General features: G+C 41.3%; 1 protein-coding gene across 1 annotated transcript in view; it reads right to left on the bottom strand.

Annotated features, from left to right (window-relative positions):
* Nucleotides 1-384: 384 nt before the first annotated feature.
* LOC134211981 (ER degradation-enhancing alpha-mannosidase-like protein 3) overlaps nucleotides 385-13,192 on the bottom strand; it is a 46,811-nt gene continuing 34,003 nt past the window's right edge. The window contains exons 10-12 of the mRNA XM_062689419.1: nucleotides 1,847-1,942; nucleotides 1,465-1,637; nucleotides 385-1,394 (exon numbers count right to left, since the gene is read on the bottom strand). Of these exons, the coding sequence (XP_062545403.1) occupies nucleotides 1,248-1,394; nucleotides 1,465-1,637; nucleotides 1,847-1,942 (416 nt within the window). The 3' untranslated portion in view covers nucleotides 385-1,247. The remainder of the gene's footprint in view (nucleotides 1,395-1,464; nucleotides 1,638-1,846; nucleotides 1,943-13,192) is intronic.

The following is a 13,192-nucleotide window of genomic DNA, read 5'->3' as shown; positions in this document are numbered from 1 at the left end:
ATTATTACGTTATCAAGCCTATTGCGTAGATCTGTTCAAAAGCTTTGTAACGATGTATAAATATGATACTTTTGAGACGAAAATATGACAAAGCTGCCTATATTGAAAACACAAAATTGTCATTTATAGGACGGGACAGTTTGAACACCCACATCCCCCTCCCTCTCTAAAAATGTAAAAAATTGAAACCGCGCCGATTATAAAAAATACTGGTCATCATATTTTACACGCCGAAATTGAATATGACATAATGGTAGTTTTGGCCACTCCTTCATATGGGGCAGCTCTATTGAGGGTTGCGTGTTCAATTCCGACGCGATGTTAATGCGAATATAGTCATGTCCTCCCCAACAGGAATTGTTCTATAAATAATATAAACTAATATATCATAAAACATTCGTTTGTATTTACAAAATTAGAACAATGATATAAGAAATCACTTACTTTAGTAGGCAATTATATCTTTTTATTCACAACTAGTCTTCGCTATAAGGTTTTGGATAAATTCTTTATCATATTGCATCTTGATTGTGACTAACTAGCGAATGCTGCTGATGCTTTTGGAAATGACTTCTCTATCAAAAAAAAAATAACAGGATCATTTCTGTGCTATGTACATGCAAATAACTGCAGTTCATCAGATGATTAGTAGAAAACTGATGTATCTTGGATCTTCGTCAGTGGTTCTATTATCAGCTTCATGCAATCATAAAATCGGAAAAATTATGTACATTACGATTCATGCTTCTTTTTGCAGGAAACATATTTTTGATTAGCACCGATTCGGAACACCTTAGCTCGACCAATCCGTTTCATTCTCAACAATTGTTTATCCTTCTGATATGTTACTAACATCTTCCTTTCAGTTAACTGCATAACAACCTGCTGCCATTCTTCCACGTTTGTTTTATTGTTTTAACCTAACTTATGCTAAAATTTACACTAGTCTTAACTACTCACAGTACTGCTCAACATTTAAACTGCATCACATTACACTTTATACTTCTCGTCAACAAATGTATCACTTTGAAAAAAAAATGCACGACTTAAACTAAACGCGTATTCTTTTATCTCTTTTTTCTTGAGTTGTCTCATTCGCGCGCAGTGTTAGCTAAATGGAAAATTTACACACTTTTTTACACTGTCTCATCAACATTTTCGCTAATGCCAATTTGTTTCGTTATCGTAAATGTTACCTACACGGATTTTATTGCCCATAGCACTCGGCGAATGCCGCACACTTACTATTATGGCTTGTTTGATTTCATTTCACTGCTACTACTGCTGGAGGTCCGGGCTGAATCAGTCTTGGTTTGTGAATGTGCTTTCGTGTCCATGTTGGCCGCCTCGGAGGACTGTAGGTCACCCAGCTCCTTCACCGCCCTCAGCGTAATCTGTAACTCCACGCATTGATGAAACAAACAACTCATTATTCAGCTCTGAATGAGCTCTTGCAAAACTCACCTCGAGGCTGGGATCCGCTCTGATGGCAGCGAGCAATACTTCCGCTTCCTTGGTGAACAGGAACACCACCGGTATTTTAACGTCGTCCCGCCCATCACCAGACATGGCAAACATCTGTTGATTGTCGATCGACGTATTTGGCATGTTGTCGTAGACAATGGCAGCTACCGAACCTGTGGAGAGCATTAATCATTTTGTTTTTTATTCATATAGGACCATGTCGAAATACTGGTGCTCGGATGTCAGTCCCGATTGGATTTTGGAAATGGCATCTAGATAGGTACTTTTGATTTTTTTTAAATCCAATTAACACTGATTATTAAAAAAACCCAAAAGTTTTTGCCCTGTATATTTTTTAATGAGAAATATCAAAAGATCATACCAGCTGTTTGAACCCTTCGAGCTTTGTCCACAAATGTGCAATCACCGCGTTCAAGGATAGCAATTTTTCCCTTGAGTTCATTGCCATTTCGAAGGCCTGCAAATAGAAAAAAAATAATGGATACAAATGCAATACGTGAAAGCAATCTAGATGTTACAGCATGGGCGGTGATATAAGGTTACCAGATCGACGATCAAGCTCATCGATGCACCCCGCGATGAAATATCCCAAAGTAATTGTATCCCAACTACATTCGACAAACTCCGGAGAAAAGTCCTCGGTGAAGTTAAGACTCCTAGAGAATTTAATCCGAAATACATTTATAATATTAAGTAGAATAAATGGATTTTCTGTCTAAACTATGAGATTTCTATATCAAAATTCTATCGAATTTTGTTCCCTTGTACAAATCTGGAAATAAAATTCCCTGACTATTCCAAACTAGAAAAAAGGTTAAAATGAATGAATAGGGACTGGAGAACCTCTACAAGATTCCAGTGAGCAGTATTGGTAAAACCATTCTCAAATCTCAATCATGCAGCCATCAAGAGCGAGAAAACTCGTTTGTTATTTTAATTCAAATGTTATTCATCCATGCGAAGAACACAGCAAATCTTGCGATGGTTCAAACGAATGAATCAATTAACGTAAATTTGTTTTGGGAGATTATCCTGACGTGCTTGATTTGAATTGATCATGAGATAAGAAAATTATTTTGAGCATTTTAGTGGAATGTTTTCACCTGTCATAAGACGAGTTTATACAATCCCATTGAATTCCACCACTTAATTGTATCTTGACAGATACGTATTATTTCGACCTCAACAGTAAGGCCGTCTTCAGTGTCTCGTACTTGACACTGAAGACGGCCTTACTGTTGATGTCGAAATACGTATCTGTCAAGATACAATTAAGTGGTGGAATTCAATGGGATTGTATAAACTCGTCTTATGACAGGTTGATCATGAGATTTTTTTTCAGATTGTAACACTGTTATCGATTAATTAAAAAAAAAATCACAATGTTGTTTAGATATTTTGAATATTTATAAAAATTGCTTCAAGTCCTGAATGATTCCTGATAGTATATGAAAAGTATATGAAAAACTCTGCAAGCTATTAATTTACTGGAACCACATAACATATAGGCATCTTTGCCGTAGAATGTGGTCCTGATTTAGAAACGCTAGCGAACCTAGCGGTGGAAGTCAAGCTTTACTCAACAACGAGCATAAGACAGAGCAGCAGCGCATGCTTTTCCGTTTCTCTCTATCGCCTTGGATACCCGGGAAGGCCGTTCACTTTGAATTTTGCTGTTTGTTCTATGATATCTATCTGTTTTGTGCTGGAACTCAAATAACTTCTAACTAGAAGCAGAATATTAAGGATTTGTAGAAATCCGAAAGTAATTCTTGAGGTTCACAGAGGTTCAGATAAGTCCACGGTAGTTCCCGGATTATTATTATGGACATCGAAAAACCTTAATTGGATTTCAAGTATACTGACGTCGTAAGAATTCTTACTCAATCCCAGCTATTCAAGTATCGAAGCCTTACAGATTCACATAAATCCATTACAGTAAACACAGAAAAACATTTCAAACTACGAACGTCGTTTGTTTATTGTCAATTGTGACTTTCGGTTTAAATAATACTATGATTCCACAAAAAAATCTACATCAAATTAGATGAAGTTTGTAAAGGTTCCGGTATATAATGATCAATTTAACATAACCAATGGTAACATCCTTGCAGATTCCTTGGCAAAATTTTCTAAAAAATCCCATCTAGGAGATATTCCAAATAAAATTTGAATAAAAATGGGAAATTTCTAGAGTTTCTAACATTCGTTAAAGAACTCTAGAAAAAAAAGGCTAACTGTCACGACCCCTCGGTCGGCGCAACTCACCAACTGGATCTCCGTTAGGTGTACCATGAGTGCCGGTCACTGACAATTGACTGACCGATATGACAGAGAGATGTGGTAGACAAAGAAAAGAAAAGGCTAAACATAAATGAATTAGAACGTGGTCTAGTGTAACGATTTCAGTTATTAGAATCATATTTTTACGTATTTACTACTATTAATTTGCATAAGTAATATTGTTAATTTGCTAAGGTATTATTTGCAATTGGTGCCTGTGAAACTGAACTCAATCATGTCCTTCTACATACAGATATTTACCCGAATGAATTTGATAACCTCTATAATTTGTAATAACACCTGAAGTATTGCTATGAATTAGAAGAATTATTACAACCGTGAGTAGTTTGCCACATAGCCTAGTACTGCGAAACTAATTTAAATTATATCAGGTTCTAGTACAGTAATCTTCTAAATACAGAATCTACAACAAATAGGAAGAACCTATTATAGGAAACAAAACGTAAGTGTGTTGTATGATATGATAAACAGTGAAATGATCCATAATGTTTATCTCTATAGGTATTTTTTAACTGATGCGATTAAAATCTGTTCAAAAATCGGATAAACTCTGTGTCTTCTTATTTGTTGGCTGTGCACACCACACTAACCAAAAGAGTTTGAAAAAACTTGTGAAAGGAAGAATTTTTTTTTTTTTTTTTATCTTTCGTTTATTTGGAAGGCTCATTTGCCGTGAAGCGTTACGGAGCCGAAATCAAGTTTAACAATACATTTCTTGATTCTTATACATAGTGTTAGTTTTGGGGAACCGAAAGACTCGCGGTTTAGTCGAGGTTAGGGAATACAATAATACAGTAGGAAAGGAAAGGATTTTAGGGTGCTTAAGTAATTACTATGCTGATGTTCACAAAGTTGACATTCCTCGCATTTTTACATCTGTAACGGGACAAACATACTTTTTTGGGAGACAACGACGAGAGGAAGACATACGGAAGGGATTAACGACAGACATGGAAATGTTCAACAAGAGGAAGACATTCGATATGGGGTACGACAGACAAGGGAATGGGCAGACAATGATTACAGTTTTACATCAGCAACTTTCAAAAATTGGTGGACCAGGGACATGTACTCGAGATCAAGGCCCGACAACACTTCCCTAATAGGCTTTGGTTGTTTTCCTCGGACCCGGAGATGTTCAGTTAGCGCAGATCTGGGGCCACGATGCTCCTCGCACGCCCACACGACATGATCGATGTCCTGATAATCCTCGCCGCAAACACAGAGATTTCCTTCCGAGAGCCCCACTCTGAAAAGATGTGCATTTAGAGTGTAGTGATTGGACATTAGACGACACATGGTTCGAATGAAGTCTCGTCCCATATTCCATTTTTGAACCATGGACGCTTCGACACCTGCGGGCGAATTGAATACAGCCATCTACCCAACTCCCCATTTGTCCATTTCTGTTGCCAGCTGTTCAAGGTTTCCTGACGAACTAATGTGAAAAATTCATCGAAGGTGATTTTCCGATCGTAAATATCACCTTCCATAGCGCCCACCTTAGCCAAAGAGTCCGCTTTCTCATTTCCCGAGATCGAGCAATGAGAAGGGACCCAAGCCATGGTGATTGTGTAAGACCGTTGTGATAAGGCACTCAAAGCTTTCCGTATCCCATTTAGAAGATACGCTGAGTGCTTAACCGAGTGCTTCATTGACCGAACAGCCTCCAAGGAACTTAGACTGTCGGTGAAGATGAAAAAGTGGTCAGGAGGTAGGGATGCGATTTGCTCGAGTGAATAGTGTATAGCTGCTAGCTCAGCAGTATACACGGAACAAGGCTCTTTGAGCTTAAAGTAGGCGCTATGAAAAACGTTGAAAACACCGAAACCAGTGGAGTCATCAATTTTTGACCCGTCTGTAAAAAAGCTTCTCTCCTCACTGGCGTGCCCGTATTTGTTTGCAAATAATGGAGGTATGACCTCCGCACACAGAAAGTCTGGTATTCCATGAACCTCCTGCTTCATGGACAGATCAAAGTAACAGAGGAACTGTAGGAGTCTAAGAAGTTAGCACGATTGGTATCTACCGAAGAAGGGCTTACCTCCAGCGTTATGTACCAGTGGTAAATACTCATGAATCGAGATTGAGGGTTTTGTTCGAGCAGCTTCTCGAAGTTATCAATGACCAATGGATTGAGAACCTCACAGCGGATGAGGAACCGGAGCGATAATTCCGCGAAACGATCTGTTAGTGGCAGTACTCCCGCAAGTACTTCCAAGCTCATTGTATGTGTCGAATTCATACATCCTAACGCGATACGGAGACAGCGGTACTGAATCCTTTGAAGCTTCAGCATGTGTGTTTTAGCCGCGGACTGGAAGCAGAAACTACCGTATTCGAGGACCGACAAAATGGTTGTTCTATACAACGTCATAAGATCTTCGGGATGCGCTCCCCACCATGTTCCGGTTATTGATCGCATGAAGTTGATCCGTTTCTGGCATTTTTGTGTCAGATACACAATGTGCTTCGAAGGTACATTTCGAGTCGAACCAGACCCTGAGGTATTTAGAAGATATGCTATGAGTGATTGTCTTACCCATCAGTTGGAGCGGGAACTTTGCCGGCTTATGTTTTTTTGAAAAGACAACCATCTCAGTTTTCTCCGGAGAGAATTCGATACCCAGCTTCGTAGCCCAAGTGGACAAATTGTCCAAAGTATCTTGCAATGGTCCTTGCAGATCAACCGATGTTGGCCCCGAAACGGATACAACACAATCATCTGCAAGCTGTCTCAACGAGCAATTTGGCATGAGACATTCATCAATGTCTCTGACGTAAAAATGTAAAGAAGGGGCTCAAACATGAGCCCTGGGGAGACCCATGTAGCTAATTCGTGAAGTTGCCGAGTCACCATGAGAAAACTCATACGCTTCTCTGACAACAAATTGTACAAATAGTTGTTCAAAATTGGTGAAAGTCCACACTCGTGGAGTTTGTCAGATAAGACATCGACGCAAACTGAATCAAAAGCCCCTTAATGTCCAAAAACACTGAGCCCATTTGCTCTTTTTAGCGAAAGTAAGCAGAACATCTGAAGAAAGCAACGCAAGACAGTCGTTCGTTCCCTTGCCCCTGCGGAAACCAAATTGTGTATCTGACAACAAACTATTCGATTCAACCCATTTGTCTAGCCGGAAGAGAATCATCTTCTCCAACAGCTTCCGAAGACATGACAGCATCGCGATGGGGCGATACGAGTTACAATCCGACGCGGGTTTTCCGGGCTTCTGGATGGCTATCACCCTCACTTCCCTCCAATCATCCGGAACAATGTTGCACTCCAGTAACTGATTGAACAAGTTCAATAAGCGCCTCTTCGCGACGTCTGGGAGGTTTTTGAGCAAATTGAACCTGATTCTATCCATCCCTGGAGCGGAATTGTTACATGAAAGGAGAGCAAGTGAGAATTCAATCATCGAAAGGACGATCCATATCATCCCTGTCTGCAAAAGCATCACGTAGCTCTTGCCTCACCGGTACCGAATCCGGACAAACTTTCTTTGCGAAGTCAAGTATCCACCGCGACGAGCTTTCACGATCTTCGTTTACGGACGACGCGTTGCGCATTCTTCTCCCGACGGTCCACAGAGTTTTCATTGAAGTCTCGCGCGATAAACCTTCAACAAAAGTGCGCCAATATCCGCGCTTCTTCACTTTGACCAGTTTCTTGAACTGGATTTCGAGCGCGGTGTATCGTTTGTGAAGAACGATCGCCCCGTGTTTCCGAAATTCTTTGAACGCGGCGGATTTCCCGCGATAAAGTTGCGTACACTCGATGTCCCACCACGGACTGTAGGGTTTCCTACGAACCGAAGCTCCTGGCACCGGCCGACGTTGTGCCTGAAGAGCGCTTTCAAGAATCAACTGCGATAGAAACTTGTACTCTTCCCGCGGGGGAGTGCTTTATCGACTGTATGCCATCGCTGATGGCGTCCGCATATTTGCCCCAATCGATGTGCTTCGTGAGGTCATATGAAAGATCGATGGAAGCAGATTGCTTATGTCCATTGGAAATCGAAACTTCGATCGGCAAATGATCACTACCATGGGGATCTTGGACCACCTTCCAAGTACAGTCCAACGATAATGAGCTCGAACAAATGGAAAGATCTAGACGGCTATCTCTTGCTGGAGGAGCCACTCGTGTAACTTCTCCTGTATTCAAAATTGACATATTGAAGTCGTCGCAGAGGTCGTATATCATTGATGAACGGTTGTCGTCGTACAGTTCCCCCCAGCCTGTTCCGTGGGAGTTAAAATCTCCCAGGAGCAACCGTGGCTCGGGCATAACCGAGCAGATGTGCGAGAGATCTCTTCGAGATATCGCGGTGTTTGGAAGAAGATATATGGAGGCGATACTGAGGTCTTTTCCTCGAATAGTCACCTGACATGCGACAGCTTCGGTGCCAGACATCGGCGCAAGATCGACTCTATAGAAGGAGTGCTGTTTTTTGATCCCTAAAAGCACCCCTCCATATCGATTTGCCCGATCGCGGCGGATTATGTTGAAATCAGGAAAATGAAGGTTCACATCTGGTGTTAGCCATGTTTCACATAAAGCAAAAGCATCGCATTGTAATTTGTTAACTAAAAATTTAAAAATATCTAATTTTGGAAGAATACTTCGACAGTTCCACTGTAGAATCGAAATCATGTTACCCTTATTGACTAAGTTAGCCATCGAAGGATACAAATGACTCGAGGAGGGGCATTTTCGAAGCCAGCTGCTTCAGGAGAGGAGTCAGAATAGGAAGAACAGTTTTGACCATGTTCTTCACGGGGTCGGAAGCATCAAAGAAGTTGAGGATGAGCTCCACGATGCCAGAAAGTGTGAACATTGGAGCGCTCAGGAGTTCTTCTGCTCGCTCTGTATGCTCTCTTTCTGGCTGAGAAATCGCAAAAAATGGGGCATCTGGGATTTTAGATGTTCCCGGAAGCGGTGGAAACTCTCGATCATCCCGATGTGAAACCACAAAAGTTGATCGTTTTTGAGTATTTCCTCCCGCTTTGAATTTGACCATGTTGGATTGGGGCTCACTTTGAGGCTGTTTTCTAGGCTTTTTCGAGGGTCGCTGGCTCTGTTTTATTCTCTTCCTCGTTAAGCCATTGAAAACAAAGGGAACCCCATTTCCAACCTCGGAGTCAGAGCTACCTTGATCGTCCAAAGGAAGAGACGAGTAGATGGTGTCAGAAACGAGTGGAGGAGCGGCCTTCCTCAACATTTCGGCGTAACTTCGCCGAGAACGTTGCTGAAGAGACCGCTTCTGGTGGATTCGCTGCTGTATGTACGTTGGGCAAGCTTCAAGAGCATGTGGAGGGCTTTCGTTACAATAGACACATTTCGGTGCCGTCTTGCACGTCACGTGCTTCTCTCCGCATGATGCACAGCGAGGTTTATTGCAACAGTACTGAGCGGTGTGGCCCAGCTGCTTGCAATTAACACAATTCATCACCTTCGGTACATACAGCCGAACAGGTAGACGAAGTTTGCCAATCACTACGTAGTCAGGCAGTGCGGACCCGGAAAAAGTGACGCAGAAAGAGTCAGACGGGGAATAACTCCGCTTCTCTCCCTCCTGCGACACCGAATACATTTGTTTGCAATCCAGTATCGCAACAGGAGGCAAAGAAACGTTCTTGAAACGACCGAAACCTTGTTTCAAATCGTCGCATGTCATACTTCCCTCCGTCACCACCCCGCGATCTCACACACTGCTGACGGTAAATACACCCTATATTCGAGAGTGAAAAGCTCACAGGTGACAATCTCGTTGGCCTGTTTGCGATCACTGACCGTGACACGGAGTTTACTGGACCCAACCATGTCAATGGTCGTGACAGACGAAAATCGCTTTTCCAGATCTTTGCTAATCTGGCTGATATTCAAACGTTTGCCTTTGGGTCGAAAGAAAACAACATACGGCCCACTAGAGTCGTGAGGGTAGACCTTGGGACGGGGGCTCGTAGAGGAAATTTTAGCGTTGCTGGTATCCATTTCGTTTTGGTTTGGAACACCCGAATGCAACGAAACATCTGACATGGAATACGAAGTACCCCGCCAACTTCGCCTTCGCGCATTGCGGACACGAAATGCGCCGCTGCAGCGAGGCACAATCTATTTTAAAACTAAAGAATTATCACAAGGGAAGAAAAAAACACACACAAACAAAATAATGATTTGGGACAGAGGGAAGACGAGTAAAAAGAAAGAAAAAACTATTCCAATAAGATGGAGAAGAGGGGAACAATGAGAGGGAGCTCAATTAAATACTTGCGTTCACACTGCTGTGTTGCCGGCTAACAGTTCTGGCAGCACACACTAGCTCGATGGACACTCGCCGGTGGTGCGGTCGAAGCGAACCACGCTATTGTTGGTGTTCTCGCCGCACCCAACACTGCAACTGGGTGGATGGATGGTGGCAGGACGGCGGCGTCTGTGTTGGTGGAGACGCACGATGGACGATGACTGTCGGCGTGGGACGATGATGCCTGCGCCTGCGATGGACGCCGAATAAACTGCAAAGTTTTGCGTAGTTGCAAAACCAACGAAATGGCTACTTAACTGCTACAGCTAAGCACCACTTCCACTCAAGCACTATGCTTCAAAACACTTTCGGAAAAAAAACCACTACCTGTACTTAAGGAAAAAACCGAATGAGAAGCAGACCGTACGCGGACTTACAACCGTCTCGCACGGATGCTCGACGTGGAATGTAAAAAGGAAGAATTATATTAAGGAACTATCCTAAAGTCACAGAGAAACTGAAGTATTATCTCCACGGTTGTAGCTTCTATAGAAAATTCGGGATCAACACAGAGATTGCCGTTTTAATTACTGATGGATGTTTTTGATAAACATCAACTGTATTTTTATTACAATCTAAAATATTATACCGTGAATAGAAAAATCTACTAATCGCTTGTTTTTAATGACAACGAAAAACGAGCGTCAGATATGATAGTGGCAGTAAGGGCAACATGAACATACGGGGCAATATGAGCCACCCTAAATTTGGCTATTATAGCATGATTTTTGCCTTTCTCGTACAACAAAGTTGTACCGAAAGGCTATCATTTCACTCCAAAAACGAACTTTTTATAGAAGTCTCGGAGACCCATGATGTTATATACCAATCGACTCAGCTCGTCGAACTGAACACATGTCTGTCTGTCCGTGTGTATGTGTGTGTGTGTGTGTACACGAAAACCGAAAAACATTAGCCATTTTTTCATATAGTAATTCTTAACCGATTTTCTCGCAACAAGTTGCATTCGACAGGAGTCAAAGCCTTGTTGATCACTATTGAATTTGATAACGATCGACCATTGCGTTCAAAAGTTATTAAGAAAATGGAATCGAACTATATAAGTGTGTGTCATAAGGTTGGTGTCTTGGCTAAATGCGAGAAAGGCAGTATCACCACTCGGTGAATTAAGTTGTTTTTTTTTAATATTTTTCATAGGATATTGAGAGGAATGTTTCAAAGTTGGCTTACTGTGGAAACTATATCAAAATTCGATTGAAAAAGGAAAATAATCCATAAATAGTGAGCCCCCAACGGAAAATTTGCTATTAGATTTGAGATTCCAAAATAAGCTTTTGAAGAACAACAACCGGCAATTCGGATGAAACTTACATAACAATTGATATTCACACTATCACTGAACATTTTGTGCACGTAATTGAGATCATAATAAACTAAATTTACATTAAAACAAGATTTTTTGCCTTTCTCGTATACTATTTTCACTTCTGTTCTGTATGGGGCAGTGTGGACATTAGAGCGATTCAAATTTTGACTTTTTCGCCCCCGATGTTTAAACGATTGCATTTGCCTTTTTATTAACCCTCCAAAATTTTTAGCAAGATTGGATATAAATTGAGTGAGTACGCGCGATTTGAAGTTTGTATGAAAATTGCTATGAAAACAGTAACTTTTATGGAAAACCGTTCCCCAACGCTACCCTTTAAGCTCTAGAAACATAAGAGTACATCGGCAACATAAGAAATTTTACAAGGAAACAGGTCGTCTTTGTTGCGAAACGATTATTGATGCTCGCAAGAAAAGTTCACCGACGATTCCCTGGAATTACACCAAATCAATGAAGCCGCTAACAACGTCCCTGTTCGTCCCCCAGTTGGAAACCACCCAATCGTCGATGCAGACACAGTAGCTGATATTTGCTGTACCGTAAAAGCTTCGACTAGTTGTGGACCAGATGGAATTCCTGCGTACGTCTTGAAGAATTGTTCTAATAGTCTATCCGTACCTCTAGCCAGTCTCTTCAACGTATCGCTTCAAGACGGAACGTTTCCGGAGCAATGGAAGAAATCTTACCTATTCCCGGTATTTAGAAAAGGAAATAAGAGTGATGTCAGCAATTACCGTGGTATAGCCGCACTTTGCGCCACCTCAAAGCTGTTTGAGAAAGTAGTCTATAAGTTCTTATTCCACAATTGTCAAGATTTCATCTCCGAGCATCAACACGGTTTTATGCCAAGGCGTTCAACGAATACGAATCTGACTTTCTACACGTCGTTCGTCGCCCAATCTTTGCAGAAAAGATTTCAAGTTGACTCTATCTACACTGATTTTTCGGCTGCCTTCGATAAGATCAATCACAGGATAACAATTGACAATTTGAACGCCTAGGTTTTTCCGGACCCTTTCTGTTATGGCTTGAATCCTATCTAACTGGTCGGAAAATGGCCATCATCATTGGAGACTCAACCTTGCAATACTTTGGTGTTACGTCAGGTGTGCCACAAGGTAGTCACTTAGGACCTCTGATATTTCTAGTATATCTGAATGATGAGAATCTTGTGCTCGAATCCTTCAAGCTTTCTTTTGCCGATGATTTCAAATTATACTGGACTATTAATGATGATCAGGATGCTCTGTTTCTACAACGTCAACTCGACATTTTCGTCAAATAGTGCGACATCAATTGAACGGTCCTCAACGCCAATAAGTAAATGTTCTGTAATTTCATTTTCCCGCAAGGGTTGTAGGTCATTTGGCCTAAAGTCGTTTGGCCTAATGACGTTTGGCATAAGACCGTTTGGCCTCATGGTCATTTGGCCTAAAGTCATTTGGCCTAATGGTTGTTTGGCATGATTTGAAAAACGTAAATTATTCTTTCTAGTAAATTATGTGAAAATGTTAATATTTTATTTAATGCTACATTTGGTCATCCACATGACTATTATTGATGTATAACAACATTATCCGATAGTCACATACGATATGTACACTCCCGTCCAAAAATTTGGGTTCACCCTCGAAAAATATAGGCAAAAGTTTTTGGTCGCCGTCGGTTCGCCGTCTTACATCCGATTTCGGGTATTGTTAGCTCGATACAAAGAATTTGAGTAGATCTTACACCGTAGATATTT

Source organism: Armigeres subalbatus, chromosome 2 (genome assembly GCF_024139115.2).
Source record: "Armigeres subalbatus isolate Guangzhou_Male chromosome 2, GZ_Asu_2, whole genome shotgun sequence".
NCBI classification, from domain to species: domain Eukaryota; kingdom Metazoa; phylum Arthropoda; class Insecta; order Diptera; family Culicidae; genus Armigeres; species Armigeres subalbatus.
Note: the sequence above shows the minus strand (reverse complement) of the source record. Positions and strands in the feature narration are given on the sequence as shown.